Source organism: Poromitra crassiceps (assembly GCF_964638095.1).
Source record: "Poromitra crassiceps genome assembly, chromosome: 4".
NCBI lineage: Eukaryota > Metazoa > Chordata > Actinopteri > Beryciformes > Melamphaidae > Poromitra > Poromitra crassiceps.
Window position 1 is genome coordinate 17,746,095 of NC_139626.1, and position 12,582 is coordinate 17,758,676.

Sequence of the window (12,582 nt, forward strand, 5' to 3'; positions counted from 1 at the left end):
ACATAGAGCCCTGCATGGTCAGGCACCTGCCTACATCAGCAACTTATTACTACAGCTTTTTGGATTGAGTTTGGCGTGAGTGGGCGTAACCCATGAGAGCGAGTCTCGTATCCCCGCGTTGCGTAGCAACAATACCGGAAGTAACTCCAGAGTAACCATTGGGTTGTCAAGTTTGTGTAACATTATTTTACAGTAGATAATCAAATTATTTAGCAAGTAGTAGCAACACATGCTAATGTTATGTAGACTCACACAGCCAGCCAGCCAGGCAATACGAGGATCAGCCGTCTGCTGTGAAAGAGTGATTGGCCAATAGGCTGCGAGATGGGGCGGGGCTTTCCGCTGTCATACATACGTGTACAGGGAAGTAGGAAGTAAACACAGCGTGGAAGTGGCAGTGCGAAACAGTAAGTCAACCTGAAACTTTCCCTTCAATTTACAGAGAGAGGAAAAAACACTTTTGCTCCCAGTTTGTGCGTGTTAGTTGCACAGTGTGTGCGTGTTATGACGATGCTACAAATCGCTGTTTTAGCCAAATAGAAGTAAGCTATTTTGTAATAAAAAGCGAGCTGGACCTTCTGTCCATGTCAATTTGCCGGTTTGCTCACAGTGGGTCAGTGAACTCCCCCCCCTCTCTCCCTCTCCCTCTCTCCCTCTCTCTCTCTCTCTCTCTCTCTCTCTCTCTCTCTCTCTCTCTCTCTCTCTCTCTCTCTCAGCATCGCCTTTTAAACTAGAGAGAGAGAGAGAGAGAGAGAGAGAGAGACCAAGGAGAGGTGGAGACAGAGCTGCACTTCCTGTTACACTGTGACAAATATAAAGACATTAGAACCTCAATCTCCCCCAAAATTAACCAGAAGTACAACGAATTTGAAAATATCACGGACACCTGAATGCACCATTTTAGCAGCACATGATGTGTGGAGCTGCCATCAGCTGAGGGACAGCCAGTGGACAGGAGAGCCATCCACATCTGGCTGAAACACAGAACACTTCACATACTGTATTATTTGCACTAGCATCCAGTTTATTGGTTTGCCTGTCTAAATGTGTTGTTACAAATAGGTTTTTTGGTCAACACTAATATTTTTTTTGATCTTATTTTATTCTATTAAATTTTATTCTTCTTTGTTTTGTTTTGTTTTTCTCTCTCTTCTGAAGATTTCAAAATAACAATAATAATTTACAGATTTACCAGACCAGATAGAGACTTGATTAAATGGAGTAATATAACAGCCTAATATTGTTTTAAGACCAGACGATCTTTAGAGTGCCATTAAAGTAGGGTAGAGCCTCTATTGCCAATTAATCCCACTATTCACAACACATACTGTAGATGTGTTTATGTTATTAAAGCAGTTTCTACTGTGTGTGTGTGTGTGTGTGTGTGTGTGTGTGTGTGTGTGTGTGTGTGTGTGTGTGTTAAATCTCTATTGACATTTCATGCATAATGGTTTGTGAGCTGGGCATTTCAGGCGTCAATAAAATTGACATTAACCCTTGTGCATCCTTTTATTAAGTAAAGTCACAGCTCATTTGAGTGATGAATCCCTACTCACATTCCATGCATTTTATTTATTTATTTATGTATGTATGTATGTATGTATGTATGTATGTATGTATGTATGTATTTATTTATTTATTTATTTATTTATTTATTTATTGTCTGCTAACTAAGATGCGGTGGGCTAACAACCGCTAAACAGGGGGTTTTATTTTATTTTATTTTATTTTATTAAGCTAACAGGTTGGGCAACACAAATGCAAATACAACATCCTGAATATGAAGGTCTTGAGCAAACAGGATTTGGTACTTCTCACCCGGCAAGTTTGTGTGTTGAAAACACATTGGGCGTATTTAAAAAAGCATTGTGGGGGATTAAAGACACACATGTTGATTCAAGACGTTTGGTTTCGTTGCTGTGTTCTGTTTGATTTAAAGTCCCTGGAAACCCAGAATAAATGTGCATTTTGAGTTCATCACACCACAGGAACCTATGTTAATAAGCCACCAGCCAAATTTGAACAATAATGAACATCGCAAAGTATCTAAATTTAGGTTTGAAAGTCATGGAGAGGAATTTGTTAATAAAAATGGAATCAACTGTAAAACGGAATATTGCAGAATTTTCCATAATTTGTTTGAAATTGATCAAAGTAGGACTAATTATCCAAATCAAAAGTAGATCTAATTATTGTAGAGAAATAATTAAGTTTTTGATTGGGGTGTCTTGAGAGGGAGGTCGGTTTTGCGTGGGACCCTTATGTCACCCCACAACTTTGAGAAACATGTCGAAGAGGCTGTCTGAGCCAAGTCATAATTTTTTTTTATAATAAACTGATTTCATATGGCCCAAGATAAATGTGTGTGTTTGTCCAGGTCAGGCACCATGCTAGCAGGCTACAGCCCAGTGACCCAGGCACTACTGGGGACGCTGTTCACATGGGCCCTGACCGCTGCTGGAGCCGCCCTGGTCTTCATCTTCTCCAGTCGACAGGTAGCCAGCCTACTGTACAGACTCAGCACCCACTGTTACAGACAGTCAGGTAGCCTACTGTACTCAGCACCCACTGTCACAGATGGGTACAGACTCAGCACCCACTGTTACAGTCAGGTAGCCTACTGTACAGACTCAGCACCCACTGTCACAGTCAGGTACAGACTCAGTCAGCACCCACTGTTACAGTCAGGTAGCCTACTGTACAGACTCAGCACCCACTGTCACAGACAGGTACAGACTCAGCACCCACTGTTACAGTCAGGTAGCCTTCTGTTTAGACTCAGCACCCACTGTTACAGTCAGGTAGCCTACTGTACAGACTCAGCACCCACTGTTACAGTCAGGTAGCCTACTGTACAGACTCAGCACCCACTGTTACAGTCAGGTAGCCTACTGTACAGACTCAGCGCCCACTGTTACAGTCAGGTAGCCTACTGTACAGACTCAGCACCCACTGTTACAGTCAGATAGCCTACTGTACAGACTCAGCGCCCACTGTTACAGTCAGGTAGCCTACTGTACAGACTCAGCACCCACTGTCACAGTCAGGTAGCCTTCTGTTTAGACTCAGCACCCACTGTTACAGTCAGGTAGCCTTCTGTACAGACTCAGCGCCCACTGTCACAGTCAGGTAGCCTACTGTACAGACTCAGCACCCTCTGTCACAGACAGGTAGCCTACTGTACAGAGTAGGATAACAGGAAGGTTGGATAGATGTTATAGGCTCCTGTCAGGGTTTCATGTTATAGATTTGACTGACTTTCTGTTGTCTTCTCTCCTTTTGCCCCTTTCAGAAGCGCATCTTAGATGGAAGTTTGGGATTCGCTGCAGGGGTGAGTGAGAGAGGATACCTTTTAATAATGCATGAACACACACATATATATTATATATATATATAGACCCTAATATATATATATATTATATATATATGTGTAACATTCTTTATTAAAATATCTCAAAGTGTGTGTGTGTATATGTATGCCTATATATATATATATATATATATATATATATATATATATATATATATATATGTAGGCTGTTCTCTGCAAATAGCACGCTTGACTGATAGATGATTAAGCAGTACTGCACTCGAGGGTGTGCTTTAATGTCATTATTGGCACAGCGTGTGCCAATAATGACGGCACTAATTGCCACAACTTCACTAATTGCCTGCTTGAAAACGTCTCGAGACGTTTGGGCCCACAACAACTTCAACCAAGCACCTTGGTCCTGATGCATCACTGTCGTGCCAATAATGACAGGGAAGTTCACCCTTGAGCATAATATTGAGGTTATACAACAGTTACCAACAAAATAAAAGATATACTGTAAACAAAATGTGGTGCAATTAGCAAAAAAAAATGCTAGTGTTTCTGTTTCCCTGGAAATACATGTTTTTTTTTAGTAATAACTGGAAAAGTAATGACCTCCAGTAGCAACAAGAGATGAGAACTAGTCCGTGTTGAGTCAGAGCCAGCCAACTTGAGCTAATGCTAATGATTTCCCCAAAGCTGAGTAAATACAACACATATCAAATCAATCAATCAATCAATCAATCAATCAATCAATCACACATATCAACACAAAACCTGTTTGCTAGCCCAATCTTGTTGTAACTAAGATATCTGGTGATTTTTTCCCCTTCCCTGTACAGATTAGCCACTACGTGGTCATGGGCGCACTTCACATATATTTTTAAGATAGTAAGCAGCACAGCTGATGGAGGATGTCAGAGCGTCTACATCAAGGCAGAACATTAAGATAGTAAGCAGCACAGCTGATGGAGGATGTCAGTGCGTCTACATCAAGGCAGAACATTAAGATAGTAAGCAGCACAGCTGATGGAGGATGTCAGAGCGTCTACATCAAGGCAGAACATTAAGATAGGAAGCAGCACAGCTGATGGAGGATGTCAGTGCGTCTACATCAAGGCAGAACACAGTTCTAAATCCACAGCTTGCTTAGTGTTCTGGAAAGATATGACAGCCCAAGAAGTTCACCCGCACATACTGGCTGACTTCTCGTCCTCCTAGAGCCGTAACACTGTAGCAACAAACCACTTTAACTGTCTGTCTTTCTGTCCTTCCTTCTTTCCTTCCGTCCTCTCCTCGCCTCTGTCTCAGGTGATGCTGGCTGCTTCCTATTGGTCGCTGCTGGCGCCGGCCATCGACATGGCGGAGGATTCGGGGAGGTATGGCTCCTTTGCCTTTGTGCCCGTGGCCGTGGGATTCACTCTGGGGGCGGCCTTCGTCTACCTCGCTGACCTCGCCATGCCCCTGCTGGTAAGAACCTGAAAACTCCAATACAGATATTGTTTACTGAGGAAAGAAAAACACAGTGTTGACACAATGATGCCGATACTGAATCAGATCTATATGTTCAAGTTGTGTTCCGGCGTTCCTGTGTATTCATTTACATATCTTGTCGATATTGCACACTGTAATTATGAACATTGGAGAAAACGAGGCAGCAGAGAGTTGTCAGTCACAATATGCAGAATGAAAAATTGTAAAAAACAAAAAAAAAGTGAGATGATTAAGGCTGCTTTCTCACTGGGAACGATTGCTCTCGTTCCGTTCTGCACCCGGGAACGATTGCCCCTCCTCCCCTCTCCTCCGCTGGTCAGCTTTCACATTACAACATTTCTTCCGCGCTCGGAAATGGAACAGAGTGCACTTGCGTCATCATCTATGCCTGCAGTGTATCCTCGCCCGTGTGTTGTCTATGAGGTTCGGAACAGTTGGCTTTCACACTCGCAAGTGTTCCGTGCCCGGGCACGCCAAAGTGCTCCCCAGACCACCTTTTCAAGTGGATCCTGTCACGGTTCCCTGTTGCGCGCCCGGGTGCAGAACGGAATAGAACGCAACGTTCACACTCGTCAAATGTTCCGAAACTGGGGTCATTTTGGGGACCAATATGCTCGGGAACGGTACCGGGGCGCCTGTGAGAAAGCACCCTCAGATGAATATGGCCACAGTGTTGTCCAGTAATGGCTTTGGATAAAAGAGGTTACTGGTTCAATCCCCGGCACCTGCAGTCTGCAAATTGCTGGTGATGGCTGCTCCAGCACCCTGCGTGGTAGCTTGCTGCTCCAGCACCCTGCGTGGTAGCTTGCTGCCATCGGTGTGTGAGTGTTTGACCGCCCTAAAGACTCTGGATTGGTTCTGCGACGCAGGTTCAACGAAAGCTGGGGACTGAGGCAGACACACACTACAGAGGGAGCAGAGAGAGGGGACTGAGGCAGACACACACTACAGAGGGAGCAGAGAGAGGGGACTGAGGCAGACACACACTACAGAGGGAGCAGAGAGAGGGGACTGAGGCAGACACACACTACAGAGGGAGCAGAGAGAGGGGACTGAGGCAGACACACACTACAGAGGGAGCAGAGAGAGGGGACTGAGGCAGACACACACTACAGAGGGAGCAGAGAGAGGGGACTGAGGCAGACTCACACTACAGAGGGAGCAGAGAGAGGGGACTGAGGCAGACTGACACTACAGAGGTAGCAGAGAGAGTCTAGCTCCAGAATACAGTCTAACTGATTCTTATAAGGGTCTAGCTCCAGAATGCAGTCCAACTGATTCTTACCACTTTTAAATGGCATTTTAACACGTTCACTGCCACTGACGTATCGTTTTTTTTTTTTTTGACGGTGGGATGTGCATCTAACCCTTTTACATCTCTTATATAAGTATTGGACGTGTACAACGTGTACAACCCATTCCACCGACCCACTAAGTGGCGACAAGGAAGGAGGAAGGCAAGCAAAAAGCAGTGTGACGAAGCCATTCTCATGAAAATGGATTGGCGAAAACGCTTTCGTTTTCGCGCTGATTGCTGGCAGTGCGGGATTGCAAATTTGCATAATAGATCACGGATGGAACACACTTTGAAACACGCAGCATAAATATGACCAGAATCGCAAAAGCTTGATCAAAGCTCTCAACCAAAACTCCAAGAAGCGAGCAAGTCCAACCAGACTTCCTCAAAGAGCGGCCGCTCAGACAGGCACAGCCGCACAGCAGCTGCAAAGCAGTGAGACTGGTGACAAGCTTGTGACACGGCCGCTGGCTGCAGCCAAGAGGAACGCCCACGGAGGGAGGAGTTGGAAGCAGAGGGGAGTTTTTTGCTGTTATGGAGGAAATTACTGTTCAAAACTATTGTTTAGGTCTTACTGATGCCAAAAATGAATGGTTAAAGTGACTGTTCTATCGAATTTCACAAAAAGCCGTTTATCTCTAAATAATTTTTCTGACGCTGAAACCATGCTGTATTCAACTGCTAATGCTTACATAACTACTAACTCTACAAACTAACTCTTTTAGACAGAGAAAGCACACATTCTATTAGTTGTTTTGAGATATTGTGTGTTCACAAAATCTTAGCAGAAAAGAATCCTCGGCTCTTGTAAAATGAGCCAGAATCCTCAAAAAAAAAAACTGGCAGAACCTACCTACAGCATTGAAAAAAGGGCTGGCAGTCAATGTGTTAATGGCATTTACTGTTCTTATTTCTAGATGCCTTTTATTGAATTTGCATAAGCACTTTTTTTAATATGTGATATATCACCTCTTATAATGTTTTTTTTGTTGTTGTTGCTGTGAGTGTTTTATGTCTATTTACTATATGTGACTGTATGTCTATTTGGACGGTGGAGTCTGCAATAAAGTTTGATTGATTATAAGGTCTAGCTCCAGAATGCAGTCCAACTGATTCTTATAAGGGTCTAGTAGTCCAGGCATTTTACGCAAATATGTGGGTCAACCTCACACTAATTGCAACAAAACCAAACTCAACTGATTTTGTATCCTCAATATGTCCTCAATGAAGGAAAAAAAGTGTTAACACATTGAATGCCAGCCATGTTTTCATTCCTGTAGGTAAGTTGTGCCAGGGGTGTTTTTGACGATTCTGGCTCATTTTAGAAGAGCCGAGGATTCTTTTCTGTTAAGAATTCATGAACACCAATCATCTAAAAATAACTAATAGAATGTGTGCTTTCTCTGTCTAAAAGAGTTAGTTTGCAGAGTTAGTAGTTATGTAGATATTAGCCGTTGAGTACAGCATGGTTTCAGCGTCTGGAAATTTATTCAGAGATAAATGGCTTTTTGTGAAACAGTCACTTTAACCATTCATTTTTGGCATCAGTAAGACCGTCAGACATTCTAAACAATAGTTTTGAACAGTAATTTCCTCCATAACAACAGGAAACACCCCTCTCATTCAAACTCCTCCCTCCGTGTGTCTTCTCCTCCTTCCTCCTGGCTCTAACAGCGGGCGTGTCAGAAGCGCGTTGCTGCTGCCTGCCTGCCTGTCTGCCTGTCGGGCAAGACGAGTCTGAAATGGATTACTGTAAAATCGCGTCGCCATTTCCTTGAATGGCTTTCTCCCGCGGTGTGTGTGTGTGTGTGTGTGTGTGTGTGTGTGTGTGTGTGTGTGTGTGTGTGTGTGTGTGTGTGTGTGTGTGTGTGTGTGTTCGCGCGTTGCTGCGCGGCTCTGGGGGGAAGGGATCTCTGTCCGTTCTGTGTGTGTGTGTCCGGGCTTCTGACTGTAAAATCGCCAAGCCATTTCCGCGGGAGGCGGCTGCTTTTGTGGCTTTTGGGTCCCGTGGCTGTGACTTCTCTCGGTCTCTGTCGCCACTTAGTGGTCGGTAAAATAGATTACACACATGCTCTTGCTCCAAATAGTTATCTCGAAGATGTAAAAGGGGTTGATTGATGTCCCACCGTCAAAAAAACATGTAAGACGAGTTATTTCGGCTCTGGCACTCAAGCGCTGGATTATGTAAGACGAATTATTTCGGCTATGGCACTTAAGGTGTTAAGGAAATGTATGAAGGGAAAGTTTTGAAAATGACCTAAATATGATGGTAGCCTATGGAAGCCTATGGAAGCCCTTTTTTTTTTTTTTTTTTTTAATGTGCCATAAATCTCATCACTTATATCCTGTATGTGTTTTTTGCTTCAAGGAGAAAATAAAAAAAATTAAAAAATAAGTAAAAATAAATGTTAAAAAAAAAAAAAAAAAACGTTTTTGGTAGCATCATATAGGTCATTTTCAAAAATTTCCCTTCATACATTTCCTTAACACTTTTTTTCCTTCATTGAGGACATATTGAGGATACAAAATCAGTTGAGTTTGGTTTTGTTGCAATTAGTGTGAGGTCAAGTGGCATTTTTACTGGACTATAGCTCCAGAATGCAGTCTAACTGATTCTTATAAGGGTCTAGCTCCAGAATGCAGTCCAACTGATTCTTATAAGGGTCTAGCTCCAGAATCCAGTCTAACTGATTCTTATAAGGGTCTAGCTCCAGAATGCAGTCTAACTGATTCTTATAAGGGTCTAGCTCCAGAATGCAGTCCAACTGATTCTTATAAGGGTCTAGCTCCAGAATGCAGTCCAACTGATTATTATAAGGGTCTAGCTCCAGAATGCAGTCTAACTGATTCTTATAAGGGTCTAGCTCCAGAATCCAGTCTAACTGATTCTTATAAGGGTCTAGCTCCAGAATCCAGTCTAACTGATTCTTATAAGGGTCTAGCTCCAGAATCCAGTCTAACTGATTCTTATAAGGGTCTAGCTCCAGAATGCAGTCTAACTGATTCTTATAAGGGTCTAGCTCCAGAATACAGTCTAACTGATTCTTATAAGGGTCTAGCTCCAGAATGCAGTCTACCGTACTTTTCGGACTATAAGCCGTGGCTTTTTCCCCATTTTTCGGCCCTGCGGCTTATTTAACGGTGCGGCTAATCTATGGATTTTTACAGCTAACGGCCACTAGGGGACCTCCTAAATCTATGGATTTTGGTACGAGAGACAGAACGAGAGCAAGACAGACAGACCCTGATTGGATGATGTTGCAAAAAATGTGCCTCGCGACCTGCTTGGAGCACTGAGCCACTACGCTCTCTCAGCCACTACTGTAAAACACCCTCCCTCCTCTCACCCTCCCTCGCTCCGGGGGAAAAATGGCAGCGATTGAGCCAGAAAGACAGTCTGAATGAAATTTAATGTAACGTTCCCAATTCTATGTATTACATTCTAAAAAATTAACGGCAACATTTTGGAAGGCTAAGCCACACAACTAGCTCGTTGTAATCTAACATCATGCTTCAAAAGATGGCGAACTGGCTGTGTTACGACGATGAGGGTAAGGACTCAAAACGGTCTCCGCTGATAAGACACGGAGATCTCTGTTACAGGCAGGCGCTACGCCTCCTCCTGGTTGGTAATTAAACATTAAAACACCTGTGGCTTATAGTCCAGTGCGGCTTATATATGTAACAATCATTCAATTTAGTTGCTGCCGCTTATATTCAGGTGCGCCTTATAGTACGGAAAGTACGGTAACTGATTCTTATAAGGGTCTAGCTCCAGAATGCAGTCTAACTGATTCTTATAAGGGTCTAGCTCCAGAATGCAGTCTAACTGATTCGTATAAGAGTCTAGCTCCAGAATCCAGTCTAACTGATTCTTATAAGGGTCTAGTTCCAGAATGCAATCTAACTGATTCTTATAAGGGTCTACCTCCAGAATACAGTCTAACTGATTCTTATAAGGTCTAGGTCCAGAATGCAGTCTAACTGATTTTATAAGGGTCTATCTCCAGAATGCAGTCTAACTGATTCTTATAAGGGTCTAGTTCCAGAATGCAGTCTAACTGATTCTTATAAGGTCTAGCTCCAGAATGCAGTCTAACTGATTCTTATAAGGGTCTAGCTCCAAAATGCAGTCTAACTGATTCTTATAAGGTCTAGCTCCAGAATGCAGTCTAACTGATTCTTATAAGGGTCTAGCTCCAGAATGCAGTCTTAACTGATTCTTATAAGGGTCTAGCTCCAGAATGCAGTCTAACTGACTCCTGAGGGGCATGTGTGGAAATGAGGATAGCACTTTTTTAGCACAACTACGAATTTGAAGGTACTTAAAGAACTGAGACCTGGGTATGTGTGTCATGGTTACGTCCATATTGTTATACAGTCTATGGTTTTTCTCCATCAACCTACCTCCATCTCCGCATCCCCCCTCCATCACCTGATCTTCTGGCTGCTCCTCAGCTCCCCACAGCTTTTCCCTTATTCCCTTCTTCCTCCTCTCCTGGTTTCCCTAGTGATGGCAGTGTGGGGCTGTGATGATGGCTAGCGTGTAATCAACAGGGAACATAGGGGGTCCTCCACACACACACACACACACACACACACACACACTGGGGGGGTCAGTGCTGTTTGGACAGCTGCTGGTGCCACTTTTACTGGCTCCTCAACAAACACTGGGGCTGAATGAGAAGAACGATGGAGGAGGGCGAGATGGACAGAGAGGGAGAGCTGGGGTTGACAGGGAGAGAGGGATGGGGCGATAAGGTAACGGACGCAGGGGAGGTTGGGGGCGAGAGACTGAGATATGAAAGAGAGAGAGAGAAAGGGAGAGGTAACTAAGAGACTATGCAACACATTTTATCACTCTGAGTCCTTTCTCTTTCTCTCACTCTCCCTCTTTCTGCTGTCCACAGGACCTTCAAAAGTCTTGAATACAGTAGAGAAAAGGGCGTTATTTTTTGTTCACTACAGTATGCACTACATAGTTACTTAGTGTTGATGCAGCTGTACAATCAGAAAATGATGCTGACAGATTTGTTGCCTTTTGTGATATTCGGCGAAGCTAAACGGAGTTGGAAACTGAGTAAAAACCCTGATTTTTATCATTATTACCGTAGCTGCGATGTGAATCGCCAATTAAAGCTTGGTGAGCCGCATGCGGCTTGTGACGAGTGACATGAAGAACACTGAGATATGTTGGGCCAATTAGGACAATTAGGCCAAGGTCTTTTTTCTTTTCTTTTATACAGATTATGAAAGTGTAGATTGTACAGTAAACTTTCAAATTATGTAATCTGAAAATAGTTGAAGATATCCTTATTTGAAGGTTCATACTCCAACAAGTTTATTTGCTAACAAATTCTAAGTATTTAGTGATCCTAAAAGCGTTTGTTATATTGAGTGCATTCTTCAACAACTTGCGCGCTATTAACACGTTCACTGCCATTGACGAGATATCTCGTCTTAAAAAAAAAAAAAAAAAATTTGACGGTGGGACGTGGATCAACGCCCCCCACATCTCCTATAAAAATATTGGAGCCACCGAACGTGTACAACCCATTCCACCGACCCACTAAGTGGCGACAGTGCTCTCCAGACTAGAAAAAGCCGAGCCAAAACTGCAGGGGAACGCGCGAGGAAACCATTCTCTCATACTGTAAAATGGATTGGCGAAAACGCTTTCGCTTTCGCGCAAAATTTGCATAATAGATTATGCGTGCAACACACTTTGAAACACCCGCAGAAAGCCCACAATCGCACGCAGCTTCATTGCAGCTGAGCTCACAACCGAAACGACTCATGCAGACTTGCCCAAAGAGCAGCCGCCAGCAGCCAGGCAGCACAGACAGGCAGAGCCTCGCTTGTGACAAACGCTGCAAAGCCACCAGAGACACACCCACGGAGGGAGGAGTTTGAAGGAGAGGGGGGTTTCCTGCTGCTATGGAGGAAATTACTGTTCAAAACTATTGTTTAGATGTCTGACGTCTTACGCCAAAAATAAATGGTTAAAGTGACTGTTCTATCGAATTTCACAAAAAGCCATTTATCTCAGAATAAATTTTCAGACGCTGAAACCATGCTGTATTCTACTGCTAATGCCTACATAACTACTAACTCTACAAACTAACTCTTTTAGACAGAGAAAGCACACATTCTATTAGTTCTTTTGAGATAATTTGTGTTCACAAAATCTTAGCAGAAAAGAATCCTCGGCTCTTGAAAGATGAGCCAGAATCCTAAAAAAAAAAACTTGGCAGAACCTACCTACAGTTAAGTATTGAAAAAACGGCTGGCAGTGAATGTGTTAAAATAAAAAGTAAAAAAACAACTACCATACATTTACAATAGCTGCGATCAGATATGCGATGTCAGTCAGTGTGACGTCATCCACTCCATTGTGATGTCATCCACTTGTGAAATCCACCCCCCCCCCCCCCCCCCCCCCCACACACACACTTGACCTCCATGCCAAATTTCAGCC

General features: G+C 43.4%; 1 protein-coding gene across 2 annotated transcripts in view; it reads left to right on the forward strand.

Annotated features, from left to right (window-relative positions):
- The first annotated feature begins 379 nt into the window (after window positions 1-379).
- Window positions 380-12,582, forward strand: part of slc39a11 (solute carrier family 39, member 11) — a 54,641-nt gene continuing 42,438 nt past the window's right edge. For both annotated transcript variants that reach the window (XM_083636145.1, XM_083636146.1), the window contains exons 1-4: window positions 380-407; window positions 2,378-2,495; window positions 3,293-3,331; window positions 4,625-4,783. In XM_083636145.1, coding sequence (XP_083492271.1) covers window positions 2,388-2,495; window positions 3,293-3,331; window positions 4,625-4,783 — 306 coding nt within the window. In that variant the 5' untranslated portion in view covers window positions 380-407; window positions 2,378-2,387. The remainder of the gene's footprint in view (window positions 408-2,377; window positions 2,496-3,292; window positions 3,332-4,624; window positions 4,784-12,582) is intronic.